General features: G+C 47.8%; 1 protein-coding gene across 3 annotated transcripts in view; it reads left to right on the top strand.

Annotated features, from left to right (window-relative positions):
- The first annotated feature begins 938 nt into the window (after window positions 1–938).
- The window catches only part of IRF2 (interferon regulatory factor 2), a 98,323-nt gene continuing 83,523 nt past the window's right edge, over window positions 939–15,738 (top strand). The window contains exons 1-2 of one of the 3 annotated variants that reach the window (XM_008250282.4): window positions 1,041–1,258; window positions 1,403–1,492. In XM_008250282.4, the coding sequence (XP_008248504.1) occupies window positions 1,432–1,492 (61 nt within the window). In that variant the 5' untranslated portion in view covers window positions 1,041–1,258; window positions 1,403–1,431. Of the gene's footprint in view, window positions 1,259–1,402; window positions 1,493–1,629; window positions 1,687–15,738 lie in introns of those variants that run through there. The other 2 variants (XM_002709493.5, XM_070068331.1) reach the window with 2 other exon arrangements.

Here is a 15,738-nt window from a genome sequence, read left to right as displayed (position 1 = left end):
ATCCTCAGCTCCCGCCCCACCACACGTGCATATCCCGACACTTTTCTTTATCCAGTGCACATAATTCAATGCTTCTGTGACAAAGACAGGTGCTGGAGTTTATTATTACTTTTGGAAATAATATGAGAAGAAATAGCTAGAGAAGGGACGAGCCGTTTGCCTAAGCCCCCCATGGGGAGAGGCGGCTCTAATCGGTGTGCGCCTATCCTCTCCTATGCAAGTGATGAGAAAGGACTGGGTCCCAAGTGCTGTGAGTTTGGGCTTAGAGGTGGCGGCTGAGGCACCTGTATTCTATTCTCCCATTTATCCCCGGCCTGGAAACCTGAGGCCGAGGGTGCTCAGCGAGTGAACTAAAGAGGCCAATTAAGAAAGCATCCAGTCTCCGCCCAGGCCCCGACCCCGGCCACCACATCTTTGAGGAGCAGCGACTCCCACGCTCGCCAGCCTCCCCACGGGGCGCCAGGGATGCCGACTTTTCACATCACTGCCCCGCGTTCGCTCCTTCGAGGTGGGCAGTGCTACACTCTGCTGCCCCACAGCAACCGGCTGCCGCCCTCCCGTCCCCGCGCCCCGCACGCTCCCCGCCTCGGGTCCCCCTCCTCAGAGCGCCAGGCGACCCCGAGGACGCGCAGGGCCCGCACCTGCCCGTCCTCGCTCCCACCCCAGCCTGCACCAGCTTCTGACCTGACCCCCGCCCCAACAAACCCGCGCCCGCGCCCGCTCCCCACCCGGGGCCCTCACGCGCGTGCGGCTGCGGGGAACGCGAGCGCCCCTGTGCGCGAGCAGCTAGACTCACGCGCGGCCGCCCGTGGCTCCCGCGACGTGGGGAAGTGAAAATGAAATCGACTTTTCCGAGAAACGATGAAAGCGGCGCCGCGAGCCAATGAGCGGCGGCGGCGAACTTCCGCGCCCCGCGGCCCGGCCGCTCGCGCCCGCCCTCGGCCGCCGCCTCCCGGTTGCACAAGGCCGAGACAAACACTGGGGAGGAAGGGCGGAGGAGGCGGGCGGAGGGAGGCGGGCGAGGGCGCGCGGCGGCGAGCGGGGCGGGGGGCGGGGGGATTTCCAGCCGCGGCGCTTCGCAGTTTCCTCTCCTTGTTTTGCTTTCGATCTGGACTGTTCTCAGGCCAGCCGGGGAGTAACTTTTAGTTTTGCTCCCGCGATTATTCAACTGACGGGCTTTCGTTTCCATTTCCCACACCCTAGCAACACTTAGCCCTTGCGGGATTGCACGGCTAGCGTGAAAAAGCACACGGAGAAGGTAACATTTTTTTTTTTTTTTTTGGCCAAATAATAGTTGTGACGGTGCGTGTGTTTTCTCTCGAGGGCTTGTTGACGGGGCCGGGGGTGGGGGCTGTGCGTTTGCGTGTGCGTGTCCTGATGCTTTTGACACGATGTTTTGCAGACGGAAAATGCCGGGGTTCCTAAAAATTAATGCCGGTTTGTGGAGGATCACTCGGCGCAATTATGGATCATCTGGTTTTAGGGGAAGCAGGTTCGGCTGTTCTGCTGCTGTTGCTACTGGGGCTGCTGAGGCTGCAAGGAGGAGGAGGAGGAGGTGGAGGAGGAGGAGGAGGTAGAGAGGGAGGAGGAGGAGGTTGGTGGAGGTTTAATTTCACTTTTGGATTTGCAGATGCGAAGAAGTGGTTCCATGGACACAGAGCTGTTCTGTGTGATTCCGTACCTCAGGTGTCGTGTGTCGGGGTGCGGGTCCGCTGGAGCAGGGCCTCATTTAAAACCAAAACTGTCCTGTCTGCGTGTGCGTGTATGTGTGTTTACAAGCCGCGGCCGCCAGCAGACCCGAAGGCGGGGAGCAGGTCCTCCTCGGTGCCGGCGGCGGCGCCTCTCCCGCGGCAGCCGCCAGTGTAAATAAGCGGGCACCCGCCGTCCGCCAGCTGCCCGCGCCCCGGCGACAGCAAACTTGAAGGGGCGCCCCGCGGCTGAGCCTGGGGGCTCGCCCACCCGCCCGGCACCGGGCAGGGTCGCGGGCGTCGGGTGGCAGCGTCCGGAGCGGGCTCGGAGCGCGAGGCTGGGCGCCGGGCCTGGCCGACGCGCCGGGCTTCCTGGGGGCTGGGCCGCCGCCACTCTGGAGGGACGCCGCGTCCTCCTTCCCGCCGGCCAGCGCCCGGCCTGGCCCGGGGGCTTTGTCGTTGCACTTGTCCCGGCGCGCGAGGGGCTCAGGCGGCGCGTCTCGGGAGGGCGCCGCGCGGACGGGTCATCTGCCCCGGCCGCGGCCTAGCGCCGGGCGCCTCCGGGTCCCCGCCGGCGCCCCCGGCCGGCCTCGCGCGCTGGGCCTGACCCGCCTCGGCTACGGAGCGGGCGAGGTGGGGGCAGGGAGCCTCCGGGGACCGAGCGGCGCCCGGGAGGGCAGGCGCGAGGGCCGGCGTCCCCCCAGAGGGGGGCTTGGGGCGCGGGGCGGCGGCGGGGTGGGGACGGGAATGCCCGCCCCGCGCCCTCCGACCCCGCTGTGGGCGCCGGGTGACACTCGCCCGCCGGCCGAACATGGTTGGTGCAAAGCCGCGGCCGCCACTTCCTCTCCGCCTCGCCCGCCCCGGCTCGCCCACCGAGCGATGCCGGCTGCAGCCAATCGCGGCGCCCGGCCGCTCCCGGCGGCACGGTCCGGGGGCTGGCACCCGCCGGGGGCCCGGGGAGCCTGTCCAAGTTCACAGGGTGTCGCTGGCAACTCCCGCCCTCCCCGGAACGCGGCGGCAGCACCCGCTGGCCCCGGTGCGTTTGCCACCCTTACCCGCGTGTCCCCTCGGAAGGGGGGAAAGGGACGGAGGCTGGCCGCCCGACCGGGGCGTGAGCCGCGTGTTTGGGCACCGCTGGGGCGCCGGGGGCGGCCGGCGTAGGCAGGACCCGCCGGGCCGACTGTGTATGTAGCGCGGTAGCTCTCCCTGGCTGCTAACCCCACGGTGTTTGAAACTTGGGGGCTTACTGCCCGCTCCGCGGTCTTCAGCCTTCTCCTTCCCGTCCTTGGCTGTGGAATTAGAAAATGCAGCCCTTCTAAAACGAGGAAAAGTGCCGGCCTTTGCCTTCTGCCCGTGGCCGCCCCGTGGCTGTGATTCGGTCTGCTTTTGATGAATGGCCAGGGAGGGTGGAGGATACTTACGTTTCCTGTTGTGGATTTTCAGGAATCATCGGGGTTGCAGTCCTGCGTGCAGACGTTGATTGGTTTTCAGATGCACTGCGGGCACCCCTTGCACTTGGCAGCCTGCACATTTTGGTGCTCCAGGGCAGGTGCAGACAGGGGTCTGGTATCAGACACAGGGGCGGATGGTCTTGATGTTAGACAGATGCCTGCTCCATTGCCAGGGCCCCAGCGGCGATCCCGTTGGACTTCATCACACACACAGATTCAGGGGGCCCTGATTTTCCCGGAATGATCCCTCCATTCATGGGGTTGGCGGGGGGGGGGGGGGGGGGGGAGGAGAAAAAATAGAAATCTAAAAAATCCTGGGAAAACTTTGTGTCTTCCCTAAGGAAACCTCAGTAGATGGAATTTTTAGCATTTCAACTGACACCTTTAGATTGTGACCTTGGAACATCTATTGATTAGTGTGGCAAAGTCCAGAATTTCACTGTAATTAGCGAATGATTATAATTTATAACAGCCTGTTGGGTAGGAATGAGATTTTGGCCTCTTGGATGGGAGAATTCTCATGCATTGTTATGAGTTGTAACTGCTTCTTTAAATTAAACACGTACATATTTCATTCTCAAGGAGTCGTATTTTTCCTGTTGACCTTCAAAACTTAGAGACAGTTCCACATATTTCAGACTTACCTGTACAATGTCATCTTCATCAAAAGGAAGGGTCTGGAAGCAAATTATGGCAAACAAATGGTTGCCGTCAAGAACTGACAGCTCTAGGAGCTGTGGCCCTAATTTTTCTCTTACCCTGCTCTCTGAAATACTTTATTAGGCAAATATTTAATATACCAGTGCTAAAGATGTTTAGACTCAGTAGTGGAAAATTTGAGGCTTTAGATTTTCAACATCTGATGTGCCTCGGTTTTCACGAGGACATTGTATTTCTTTTCCTTGCATTACCTAGTGTGCGATCTGTTGTTTTTAGAGCATTTTCAGATAATTTCCTTTGGATAGTGAACAGACCACTGAACTCTGAATGGGGTATCTGTTTCAGAGCAAAAGGTCTTAAAGTAAACCAGAGAATTTACTCCTACATTTCATACATACTTGAAGGATTTGGACTGTGTGTCAGACACAGTGGTAGGCTCTGGATTGAGCTGAGAACAAGACACACATCGTGTTTATCCTCTAGGGTAGCTTGCATTCTAGTTGGTGAGCTGACAATAAATAAAGACTAAATATAGACATCACCTTTGGGAGTTGGTTTTATGAAAGGTAATGTTACTGAAGTGTGTCATAGGGCTGTGTAGGGACACAGTTCAGACACTGTTAGTTACAGCAGTCTGCACATGTGTAAGGCATACATGTTGAAAACATCAGATTCTGTGACAGTGGAAAAGCTAAGGGTACCACAACTGGAGTGAACACTTTGTCTCAGAATTTCCGGTGAGCAGGGATTTTCAAGAAAGGATTTGACTTCTGAGGATATGTATATAGTGATAAGGAACTAAACAGGGCTGTAACTATGTTATGTGAACTATTAAGACAATACTAAGCAATTAAATTATTGTCAGTGAATTTTTTCCCATCAGAAGAAAAGTTAGGTGGTATCCATGGTGACTAATTGATATGGAACTAGCAGTGATTGGACCAATGTATTTTCCTTCCCTATATCAGATGAAAAAAATCCCAGACCCTGTGTTTTATTCGGAATCTTCTTCACCGTTGTATCAGACTCCTCAGTTCATTATCTGTCAGTACAGATATGCCCTTAGCCGATTTCAGTAGTCAGCTAGAGCATACTATGTTGTTTTTGCTGAACCAAGTATAACAGGGGAACTGGTTTACCAGCATGTGTGGCATACTCACTGTTTGCCCAACAGTGTATTTGTAACACTATACAGGTGAAAAATATGTACTAGCATATGATAAAATTAATAGAACCATATAACAAAGCATAAAAATGCACAAAATAATAACTAAAAGTGCTGTGAAACAGCAGTGATTACAAGTAATAAAAAGGTTTCTTTTCATCCTTTTCATCCTTCTCACACAGGGGTTGGAGGTCAGGACTTCCGCCTCTGTCTGCCTTACTTTTAAAGGCCTGAATGTGAGTGATATTGAGTGTAGTGTCAGCTTAATGACCAATGGGCTGAGTCGGAGTCGGGCTCTGCTGGTTGGGAGTAGCTGGTTTGGTGAAACCCCCATTTGGCAGCTCAGAATGACAATGTATGTAGAGGGTCCGAATTTAACCCTGAAGACAGTGTGTGTCTTCTATAAAGCACCAAGGGGAACACACAACCAGGAAATGCAGCCCACAGGTGCCTGGTGTGGGGCGCTCAGGGCCTCTCTGGATTCAGAATGAGAGCAGCTGTGTAGCCTCTAGCTTTTTGTCTGCGGGGACCCTATAACATGAGGTTCTCCCTCCCAGGCTCCATATATATTTTTTTTAATTTTTAAAGATTGATTTATTTATCTGAAAGGCAGAGCTACAGAAGCAGAGGCAGAGAGATATAGAGAGATCTTCTATCCGCTGGTTCGCTCCCCAGATGGCCGCAACAGCTGGAACTGCGCGGATCTGAAGCCAGGAGCCAGGAACTTCTGCATCTCCCATGTGGGTGCAGGGGCCCAAGAACCTGGACCATCTTCTACTGCTTTCCCAGGCCATAGCAGAGAGCTGGATCAGAAGTGGAGCAACCCAGACCCAAACCGGTGCCCATACGGGATGCTGGCATTACAGGCAGTGACCCAACCACTACAGCACAGCACCAGCCCCTTCAAGCTCTATCTTTTGACCAACTTGCTGAAACTAGATCATGTTTATTGGGAAGACGCTGCAAGCCTATCTTTAATTGCTCAAATGCATATGACTTCTGTTCAGAACTGATTGACTGGAGAAGACTAGTATCATCAACTCTAGTTAATTTCATTGCAGCCAAAAGTGGAGAAGCTTGTCCTGCTGGACGGCCTGGGCAGCATTAGGAGGGGTCTTCAAAACATTCATGACAAATGAAATTAAGCACAACTTTTATTTTTGTGCAGAAAATTTTTTTGAAGTCCATGCTTACAGACATTGTCAAAGAATTCAGAAAACTATGCATTGTGAAAAAGTTACACGTGGATTTTGAACATTTTTTTTGCTTTCAGATAAGCATCTTTAATTCCATTTTCCACCTTGTATGTTAGATAACCTGACAGTCTTGTTAGGCTTCCTGAGGATACTCCATCAGTAACTGCAAGTTCTGATTACCCAGGGAACCAATGCAATAATTTTGAATCAATATTGTTATTGCTAATAATAGATGTCATTCATGCAATTATTTTGGTAAATGAACACAGCCAATTTGCTGTTCTTTATTTATTCAGTGTTTGTTGATAGCCAGCTATGAACAAGGCTGTGTAGTGCAAAGTGCATGAACTTGGAGACTTTTTTTAAAAGTCTCCAATCACTTCTTCCCCTTTAGGACCATGTTTTCACATCTGTGAAATGGGACTATAGTTGTGTCACCCTTAGGGGATGGGACATACGTGTATTATCAAAGTGGTCTTCAAGGAGGGAGCTTTTTAGAAACCAGGCAGGGAGACTGGCTGCAGCCCCTTCCACTCCTTGCCCCTGTCGCCCTCACAGTGGCCCTCTTACTCACCACTGCGTGCTGCAGCAGCCAGATCTCCAGCCTCTCAGGTGCAGGGGCCAGAGATAATGACAAGAACCCCTGAATCAATGATCTCCTGCCAATACCAACTCTTTGATCTTCTCCTCAGCCCAGAGGCCGGGCAGCACAGGCAAGCGAGCAGACAGAAGCTGTCCCCACATTTTTAACAGCATGCTGAAGGAGGCCTGTGATCCTCCTCTGCTGGCTCTGCCTGTGTTGACCTTGTCATACAAAATGGTGTTCATGTTGTAGTTGTGATACTTTGAATTTTCCAGGTGGTGGAGGCAAGAAGGAGTTGGTTTTGTGAGTTTGTGTCTTTGTCCAGGAAGGCCATGGAGAGTTAGGGGGTTTTTGGTGGTGCTCTGTTTCTGCTTCGGCTTATTGTTCCCTGTATCAGTTTAGTATTCAGCTCCGATAAGCAAGGACTAGAGTTGTGCAAAGAATGTCTCCATGTGAGAAACAAGAGGGTTATGTGGTTCTTTTTTTGATGATGAATTTTAAACATTTTTATCTCAAGGGCATGACCAATTGAGTTCAACAAAATATCTTAATTTAGAATTTTATGAGCTGAAAGCCTGTCCAGTTTTCGTTAACCATTGCTGAGTGCTAACTACTTACTATGTGATTTTCATAAAAAATTTCTTTGCAGGCATGCCATGTAATCTGTTGCTGTCTGTGTAACAGCATTTGATACTTGCACACTTAATGGGATCAAAGGAAAGATGAGCTTACATTTGCATTTGTCCTTACTGCACTCAAGAATGCTAGGTTTTTGGAGGATCCAGAGTACTTTGTGGATAGAATATGGCGTACTAGTCCCATAAGCTTAAAATCCTGTTGACTTTGCCATCTCATGAGGCTGCCATTTTAAGTGAGAAGAAACTGCATACTAATTGCTGTGTTTCAAGCAATATGTAATATGTCATTTTTGAATTTTTGTTTTTGTTGTTATTTTCCTTGCCCTAGATTTATTTGAAGCAGATGAGAAAAATTAGTGGTGAGCAGAGACTGTCCTAACACCTAGAAATGGTGTTGGGGTGCAATGATGTTGGCATGAGGGAGGATGAGTAGGAGTGTGTTGGAAGATGGGAGTTAGAGATGAATGATGAAACGAGAAATCCAGGTGGCGAGCAGAATACAGCCTGTATAATTCTTGAGTGGGAGAGAAAAAAGCAGTGATCAAACAGGTAGATTTTTCTGTCTCTGCAAATGTCCCTGGTGGAGTTTTGGAAGTGGAGGGAGCAGGTTGGTAGTTAATGAGGTGTAGCGCAAGGACCCCTTGAAGTACTAGAAGAGCATCACCTTTTGACTTTGTAGCTAGACCTTTTGGCTTTGTAGTTAGACCTTTTTATCCTGGCTTTACACAACCTCGGTGGTCCACCAGGGTATACACTTTGGGGAAGGGGCATTCATTCACACTGTGTGAGACCCCAGACTCAATCTGAAATTGCCTTTCAGGCAACTGTGAACCTGTAGAGAAAGAGACCTGTGGATAACATTTATCAGAAATACTGCCGCAGCGCTTTCGGGGCTCCCTCCTGTCCCCCTTGCTGTCTTCCTTAGTGCTCTTCATGTGTGTCAGGTCCTGGGAGGTAGAGGTGGACTCAGCACAGTGGATGGGCCAGTACTGGGCTTCCCTAAAGAACGGGTGGTCCAAGTCAGAACTGAGCAGTGAGTGCCACAGCTGCGGATTCCACGCTGTGTGTTGTATTGGGATTGTGAATCAAAATAAAATTTCTGGAATTCAACTTGGTAATTTTGCTTCCAGGAACCCATTTACCTGCAGTAGCCAGAGATGCAAACAAAGATTTATAGACAGGGATGTTGATTGAATTAGCTTTGTTATGTGAAAACTTGGAAACAACCTAACTACCCAGCAATAGGAATGCATTTAAATGAATTATGGCACATCCAGACAGGGTATCGGTAGTTTATATAATTCATGTGTTTGAGTAGCATTTAATTATGGGAATATGGTGATGATATATGTTGCTTGGGTGGGGGCAAAGAGTAAATTGTCTTCTAAGTTTATTTAAAAAACGTGTGTGTGTATTTGTTTATCAAGACTGAAACAAAACTGGAAGAAATCATAGCATTTTGTTGGTGGGAGTGTGGATTTTTATTTTTTATTTCTTCTGAAACACTTTTGTTTTTTCCAAATTTAAGACAACGGGTGTGATGACTCTTGTCACCAGAAAGGTATTTTCAAGGCAGCTGTAAATACAAGGTTAGGAAAAGCAATTTCAGTGTTGCCTTGAGGGTGTCCAGCGTGGACTCAGCCATTGGCACCAGGCTGTAGAATCAGGGTTTCCTTGGTCAGCACTATTGTCCTGGTGCAGCTCTTAAGAGTTGAAGACTCTCTGGGGCCGGCGCTGTGGCACAGCGGGTTAATGCCCTGGCCTGAAGTGCCAGCATCCCATATGGGCACCGGTTCTAGTCCCAGCTGCTCCTCTTCCCATCCAGCTCTCTGCTATAGCCCGAGAAAGCAGTAGAAGATGGCCCAAGTCCTTGGGCCCCTGCACCCACATGGGAGTCCTGGAAGAAGCTTCTGGCTCCTGACTTCGGATTGGCACGGCTCTGGCCGTTGTGGCCAATTGGGGAGTGAACCATCAGATGGAAGACTTCTCTCTCTCTCTGCCTCTCCTCTCTCTGTGTGTAATTCTGACTTTCAAATAAATAAAAAAAAGAGTTGAAGACTCTGGATTGGTGGCTCCATGGTGAGCTTGGGCTCTGCTTGCTTTGCCAAGAACTGTGAAGGGCCTGAGATGGCCATTACACACCCCCCAAATAAGAGAACTGCAGAGCCCAGAGCAACAGGGGAGGAGCAAAGTTCACAACCAGATCAGCTGCCAGGGTGAGGCTGCCGCATTGCGCACCTGTACGCTGTGAAAACAGGTGGACCCCGGCTGTGGGCTACACTTTGCAGGGCAATTGTCCCCCTCCCTTACCCATATGGGTGAGAGAAAAAAAACAAAGACAGAAACTTAGCTCTGTAGTGTTGGGATGGAAAGGATCCAGGGATCTCATCCCAGCCTTCCAGAACAACCTAGGGATGTCTCCAAGGTCTGACCTTCGTCCCTTTTGAAATATAAACATCCAAGGGGATAAGATTTTTCTAGCACCTGGGAATGTAGCTAGTGGCCCTCATCTGGGCTGTAACAATTTGGTCCTTTTGAAGAGATAAGAGGTTTTAATATTTTCTTGGATAAGAGCAATTAATTTAGAAAAAAGGCTACCAGTCTCATTTCCATGGTATATGAAGAGAGAAATGTAAGGAAGGTGACAGCAAACGTTCTCTGTTGTTATGTCCAATGCATTCCCTTTTTTTTTTTTTTTGTGATATTTATTTCCATGTCTCTGGATGCCAGGGCAAGTTTTATTTTTCTCCCACACCTACCATGTTGGAGAATGACTTAATCCGTGTAACCTCTGAATTTGCAATTGAATAAGACTCCAAATCTGTAGTTTTTATCTGGAAAACAATACTAGAAGAGTTTTGTTCCCTGGATGAATATGGAGACATTCTTGGACTGATAGGTAACAAGGGTTGGGTGTAGTTCTTATAAGTTCATAGGTCAAATGTGGAAGCACAGTCATAAAGAAGAGTATTGATTAGGACAATATTGTCCAACACAAATATGTGACTCACCTGTATACCTTTAATTTTCTAGTAGCCACATTAGAAAAGTAAAAAGCAGGCGAAATTAATTTTAGTAGCATATTTCATTTAATGTATCCAATATATTATTATTTTAATATATTGTATGAAAATACTAATGAGAGTGGGTCTGGTGGACCAGTGGATTAAGCCGTCACCTGTAGAGGCCTGGGCTGCTCCACTTCCTATCCAGCTTCCTGCTAATGCGCCTGGGAAAGCAGCAGAAGATGGCCCAAGTGCTTGGGCCCCTGCCACCCATGTGGGAGAACCGGATAGAGTTCCAGGCTCCTGGCTGCAGCCTGACCTAGCCCCTGCCATTGTGGTCATCTGGGGAGTAAAGCAGCAAATGGAAGCTCCTCTCTCTCTTTCTCTGCCTTTCAAATAAATAAATCTTTAAACAAATACTAATGAGATATTTGACATTGTTGCTTCATACTGAGTCCTTGAGATTCAGATTCTTACTGGGGCCTTGACAGCATGGCTTAACTCAGCGTCATCATCTTTCTTGTGCTCCATAGACACATGTGTCTGGTGGCCGCCATATTAGTTGATGCAGGATTGGGAAATGAAACCACGCAGGAAGAGAACTGCAGGGAAAGTCTTCATACAGGGACTCAACTTAAAAGAACTGAAGGGAGGTCGAGTCAGAGCAGTTGTCTTGCATCTCCTTGTGTCTCTCTCCACAAACCACACCTGATTTCTTCAGCCTAAAACAACCAAGTGTGCTGAATTTTTACGGAAGCAGCACGTTGGCTGTGCCATTTGTGTGGCTGGTAGCCCTGCCCATCTGGAGAGATGTTTTCTAGCCTCTCAGACTGCTAGGAAAATCATTAGTTAACTTGGGTTTTTCCATTTCTGTCACCTGTGTGGTAAGGTATTTGAGAGCTGGGATTCTGTTGGTTCTTTGCTTTCCCCACCAGGACTTGATAGGCAGCAGTAATAACTGGGTAAATATTTGTTTATTTGACTTTCAGCTGTAAAGCAAAGGTTAGCTTGTAAGGCTGAGTCCCAGCTCAGGTGGAGTGGCATGGATCTGCTTTATGTGAGAAACCTGCTGGTATATATAGCACATAAACATTGGAGCTTGTCACTTTGCACTAGGATTTGTCACATTATATTAGGATTCAACACCCAGAAAGCGAAACATTTTTAGTGTTTCTCCCTTGTACCCAGACCTTTAAAAAAATGTTTGCTGTGCATTCCTTTGACAATTTCCAACAAGGATCCTAATACTTCCTCCTCCATTTAAATAAGCTATATCTGGTGGTAAACTGAAGACATGGTTTTTAGGAGCTGTTACTTTCTATGTGGGTTCCTTATTAATAGTAATTTTGCTATTAGCAAACACTTTCAACCCATAAAACATATGCAGTAAAATTCTTTTGAAATCAAGTACAGTATTTCACAGTTGCCCTTGTTTGTTCTCTGTGACTGTAATTGCTAGGTTGAAGCAACAGACTTATCCACAGAACCAAGGCAATTTGTTTTTACTGAAGCCTACCTAAGAACTGCTTAGGTGGCTTTTCTCTACAAGATTAAATGCAACCTTCACAGAATCATGTTAGCAGGGCCAGCAGCTAGAAAAATAAAGACTAAACCAAACCTTCAGCAGCAAAATTCCCAGCTGCTCAGTGGGTCAGAGCTTTCCCGATTGCCTTCTTCCAATAAAAACACTGTAGATTAGTTTTAAGTGAATTCTCGTAGGTTTGGGGATTTGCAACTGACAGAAAAATAGAAAAGTATAATCTCACTTTAAAATCATAATCCTGAAGGCAAATCTTTATTGACTCTTTCTGGGATGCTGGGATTTGGTCATATGGGAAAACTCCATCCGTGGGCACTGTTCAGCTGACCTTTAGGGTTGAGGTCCTCAAAGGAGAGCAGAATGGGAGGGCACACCTAGGGATGTGGGGTGTTCTGGGGCTCCCCACTCCCCTCTCCACTTGGAATGCTGGTAAACTGCCTCTTCCATGTGTGGGTGTGGTCTTACGATTTGTGAAGTCAAATGAATTAGAAAGATCGCAGCAGAGGCTCTGTTTCTCAGACAGGTGCCTGTCACGCATCACAGCTGCGCTGGGCTTTTCTGGAAAGTTAGCTTGCAGTTTGGTGCTGCAGTAGAGACAGGTGCTCCCCCGAAACAGTCATCTCTTTGGATCATTCCTTCTCATGTGTTTTGTTCAGTCCTACCTCTGCTATGAAGAGGGAGGTGTAGAAAGGAAGAAAAGACGGTTGGCCTTGAGTTAGCTAGGTGGGTTGATGATCTGCATTTTGTGTGGTTAGTAGCCCAGTTCATCCCAATGGAGAGAATAGAATCAAGTGGCGAAGATGATTTTAGGGATCTGTGATTCCTTCCTACGACTCTTGCTTTCATAGGCCATGAGGGTGTTCTCAGGGGAAGCCACAGTGCTAGTGGGACAGATTTTTGGCCAACTGTGCACCTTTGATTTTTAAAAAGCTGATTTTAATAGATTGTAAAATAGGCATAAAGCAACATGTTTTGTTACTGTTGGTGTTCCCCAGCAGTCTTCCATGTTCAGTTTGGTGTGGAGAGCTGTTGTCTAATGCCCCTTGTCATTCCGGAAAGCCACAGTGGCTCAGTCCTGATGGCTATCTCCACTCTGCCTCTCTTTCCCCCAGGGTAGACACTGTACCTGGCAGAGTGCTTAATGAACCTTGCCCTGGGGGGTTGTGCAGGGAGAACCTGGCTCTTGCCTGGGTAAGAGAGGTTTTCTCCTGTGAGAGGACAGGACCATGAAGAGGAATTAGCCTTTATTTAATTGGCAGATGTGTGTGTGTGTGTCCACAGCAAATACATCCAGTTGCCTGGAGTTAGACAATGATTATCATCCACAAGAGGACTGAAATAAATGGTGACAGCAAGCAGTGAATTCATAAATGCATGTTGAGTCATTTTTCTATTGTAGTAAAGTTTGCATAACACAGTTTAGCCTTATAATCATCTTTAAAGCTGCAATTCAGTGGAGTTAAGAGCAGTCACAATGTTATGCAGCCATCACTGCTGTCCTTTTCTAGAACGTTTCCATCATCTCGAGCAGAAGAAACTCCATACATAAACAGTGACTGTTCCCCACCACTCTGCTTTCTGTCTCTCTGAATTTATCCACTCCGCGTGCCCTGTGCAGGTAGAATCCCATTGTGCCTGTCCTTTGTTGTCTGACTTGTTTCACTTAGCAGAATGCTTTCCAGGTTTATCTATGATGTAGCGTTCACCAGAACGTCATTGCTCTTTAAGACTGAACACTATTCCCACATGGTTTATCAATGCCTCTGTTGGTGGCCACTGAAGTTGTTAGCATTTGGGTAGTGTGGGTACTGCTGCTGTGGATATTGGTCTAAGACCCTCTTTCTGAGCCCTTGCTTTCAATTATTTAAATCGGGAGCAATTGCTGGTAATTCCACGTGCCACACTCTGAAGAACCACTGAAGTTTTTTCCAGAGTGCCTGTACCTTTTTACACTCTCACCCCCTTTTTCTCTACACCCTTACTCACAGATATGTGTTTTAAGTAAGAGCCATCCTATTGGGTGTGAAGCGGTATCTCATGGTTTTGATGTGCATTTCCCTAATAGTCAACGATGCTGAGCATTCTTGTGCGTGTGATTCTCGGTCACTTGTGTATCCTTGTGGCAGAAGTGTCTATTCAGGCCCTTTGTCTGTCTTTGAGTTGTTTGTTGCTGAGCTGTGGGATCAAGTCATTCTTACTGCGGTTTTGAAAATGATACGCTAGTATGGTCTGCCAGATTAACCAAGCCTCTCCCTCGTGACAGTACGTGGTGACAGTACGTGGCGCATGTGGCACAAGACCATCTTCAACGTTTTGAAATGTTGTAAAGCTGGTAAAACGCACATTGGGGAATTCGGGTATGCTGGAATGCTGACTGAAATCAAATAGAACTACATACCCTTTTGTAGAGTGCTAGAACTAAGTTTCCCAGCAATTATTGTCTGCCCTTCATTTCTTTGTGCTGGAGAAATCCAGTCATCTTCCAGATTCTGCCAACAGGTTAAGGATGTAGTGTGAGGATACTTCAAAAATTCTTGGAAGAATGGAATTCAAGATAAGTTTAGTCTGATGCAAAAAATTTTTAAAATCCATGCAGTTTTTCTCATAATACTCATCTTTATGAACCTGTTAAAGAACTTACATGCATGAATTTCAAAACTTTTTTTGCACCAGCATAAACTTATCTTTTAATTCCATTTTCCACAAACTTTTGAAAGTACCATTGTGCATTTTGTTGAACTATGAACTAAATACCCTTTTTTCCTGTTGTATTTAAATCCTAAAATTTCTGGTTACGAGAGTAACAGTGCTTGAATGGGGTAATTTCCTTACTTGAGACTCATGAAAAAAGAAAAAAAAAAAAACTAGGATTTATCACTTCTGTGGTATTTCAGGGAAAATGTAAATAAAAGCTTTGGAATAATATTTGAGAGCTAAAGAATTTAAACGTAATCCATTCAGTAATGGTTCAGTGCTACTACTTGAGCTGGGGGGGCAATGATGGCTGTGATAACTTTTGTTAAGTAAGCTGATTAAAAGCATTGTGTGTGTATTGTGAATTAGTGACAGAGAGAGAGAGAGCCCATTTATTTCTGCTTACAAGCGCTGTGGTAGATGAAGAAGTTCAGTAAACTACCCGAATTGTGTGGTAGGAAGTTTACTGTTGGTTGGTTGGTTTGTGTGTTGTGCTCAGATTAAAACTCTCCATCCCTGTGAAGAGTTGGTCTTCACTGAGTAGCAGTAGCAGGGCCTGACGGGGCAGCATTTGGGTTAGGAGCAGAGTGAGTTGGAGGTCGTTGGGAGCAGGAGACGGAATCTCTGTGTTTGGCATGAGGCAGAGGGGTCAGAGGAGCTGTGAAAACTCTCCTTCCCTTGCAGGCTTTGTGCGAAGGTTCAAAAACACCCTTAAAATTAGTCATTCGTTTCACACCACGAGAACCAATGTGATAGTGATGAAATTAAAATGAAGACTCTTTTTTTCTTCAGACAAAAATTTTCAATGAAACCCTCAGAGAAATGAATTCCGTCAACAGACGGTTTTGAACAGCTGCGTGTGAAGACGTGGTATTGCACATTTCTGACCTGTGTTCGCAAAGCATTGATTGTTCAGGTAGAAAGACAGCAGGTACATAAGAGTGCACGCTAACAGGGAGAATGAAATCCGGGCTGAATAGAAACAAAGCGAGCACAGGCTGAGGAAGGAGCCACGCTCTCTCTGGGGCCAGACTAAAGAAATTGGGATGTGCTTCATCACCAGCTTCTGGAAGGAGGGATCGGGGGCAGCTGGTGGCAGGTTGATGAGCAGGGCGCTT

This window comes from Oryctolagus cuniculus, chromosome 2, assembly GCF_964237555.1.
Source record: "Oryctolagus cuniculus chromosome 2, mOryCun1.1, whole genome shotgun sequence".
NCBI lineage: Eukaryota > Metazoa > Chordata > Mammalia > Lagomorpha > Leporidae > Oryctolagus > Oryctolagus cuniculus.
The sequence above is the reverse complement of the archived record's forward strand: the minus strand, read 5'-3'. Positions and strand labels throughout refer to the sequence as shown.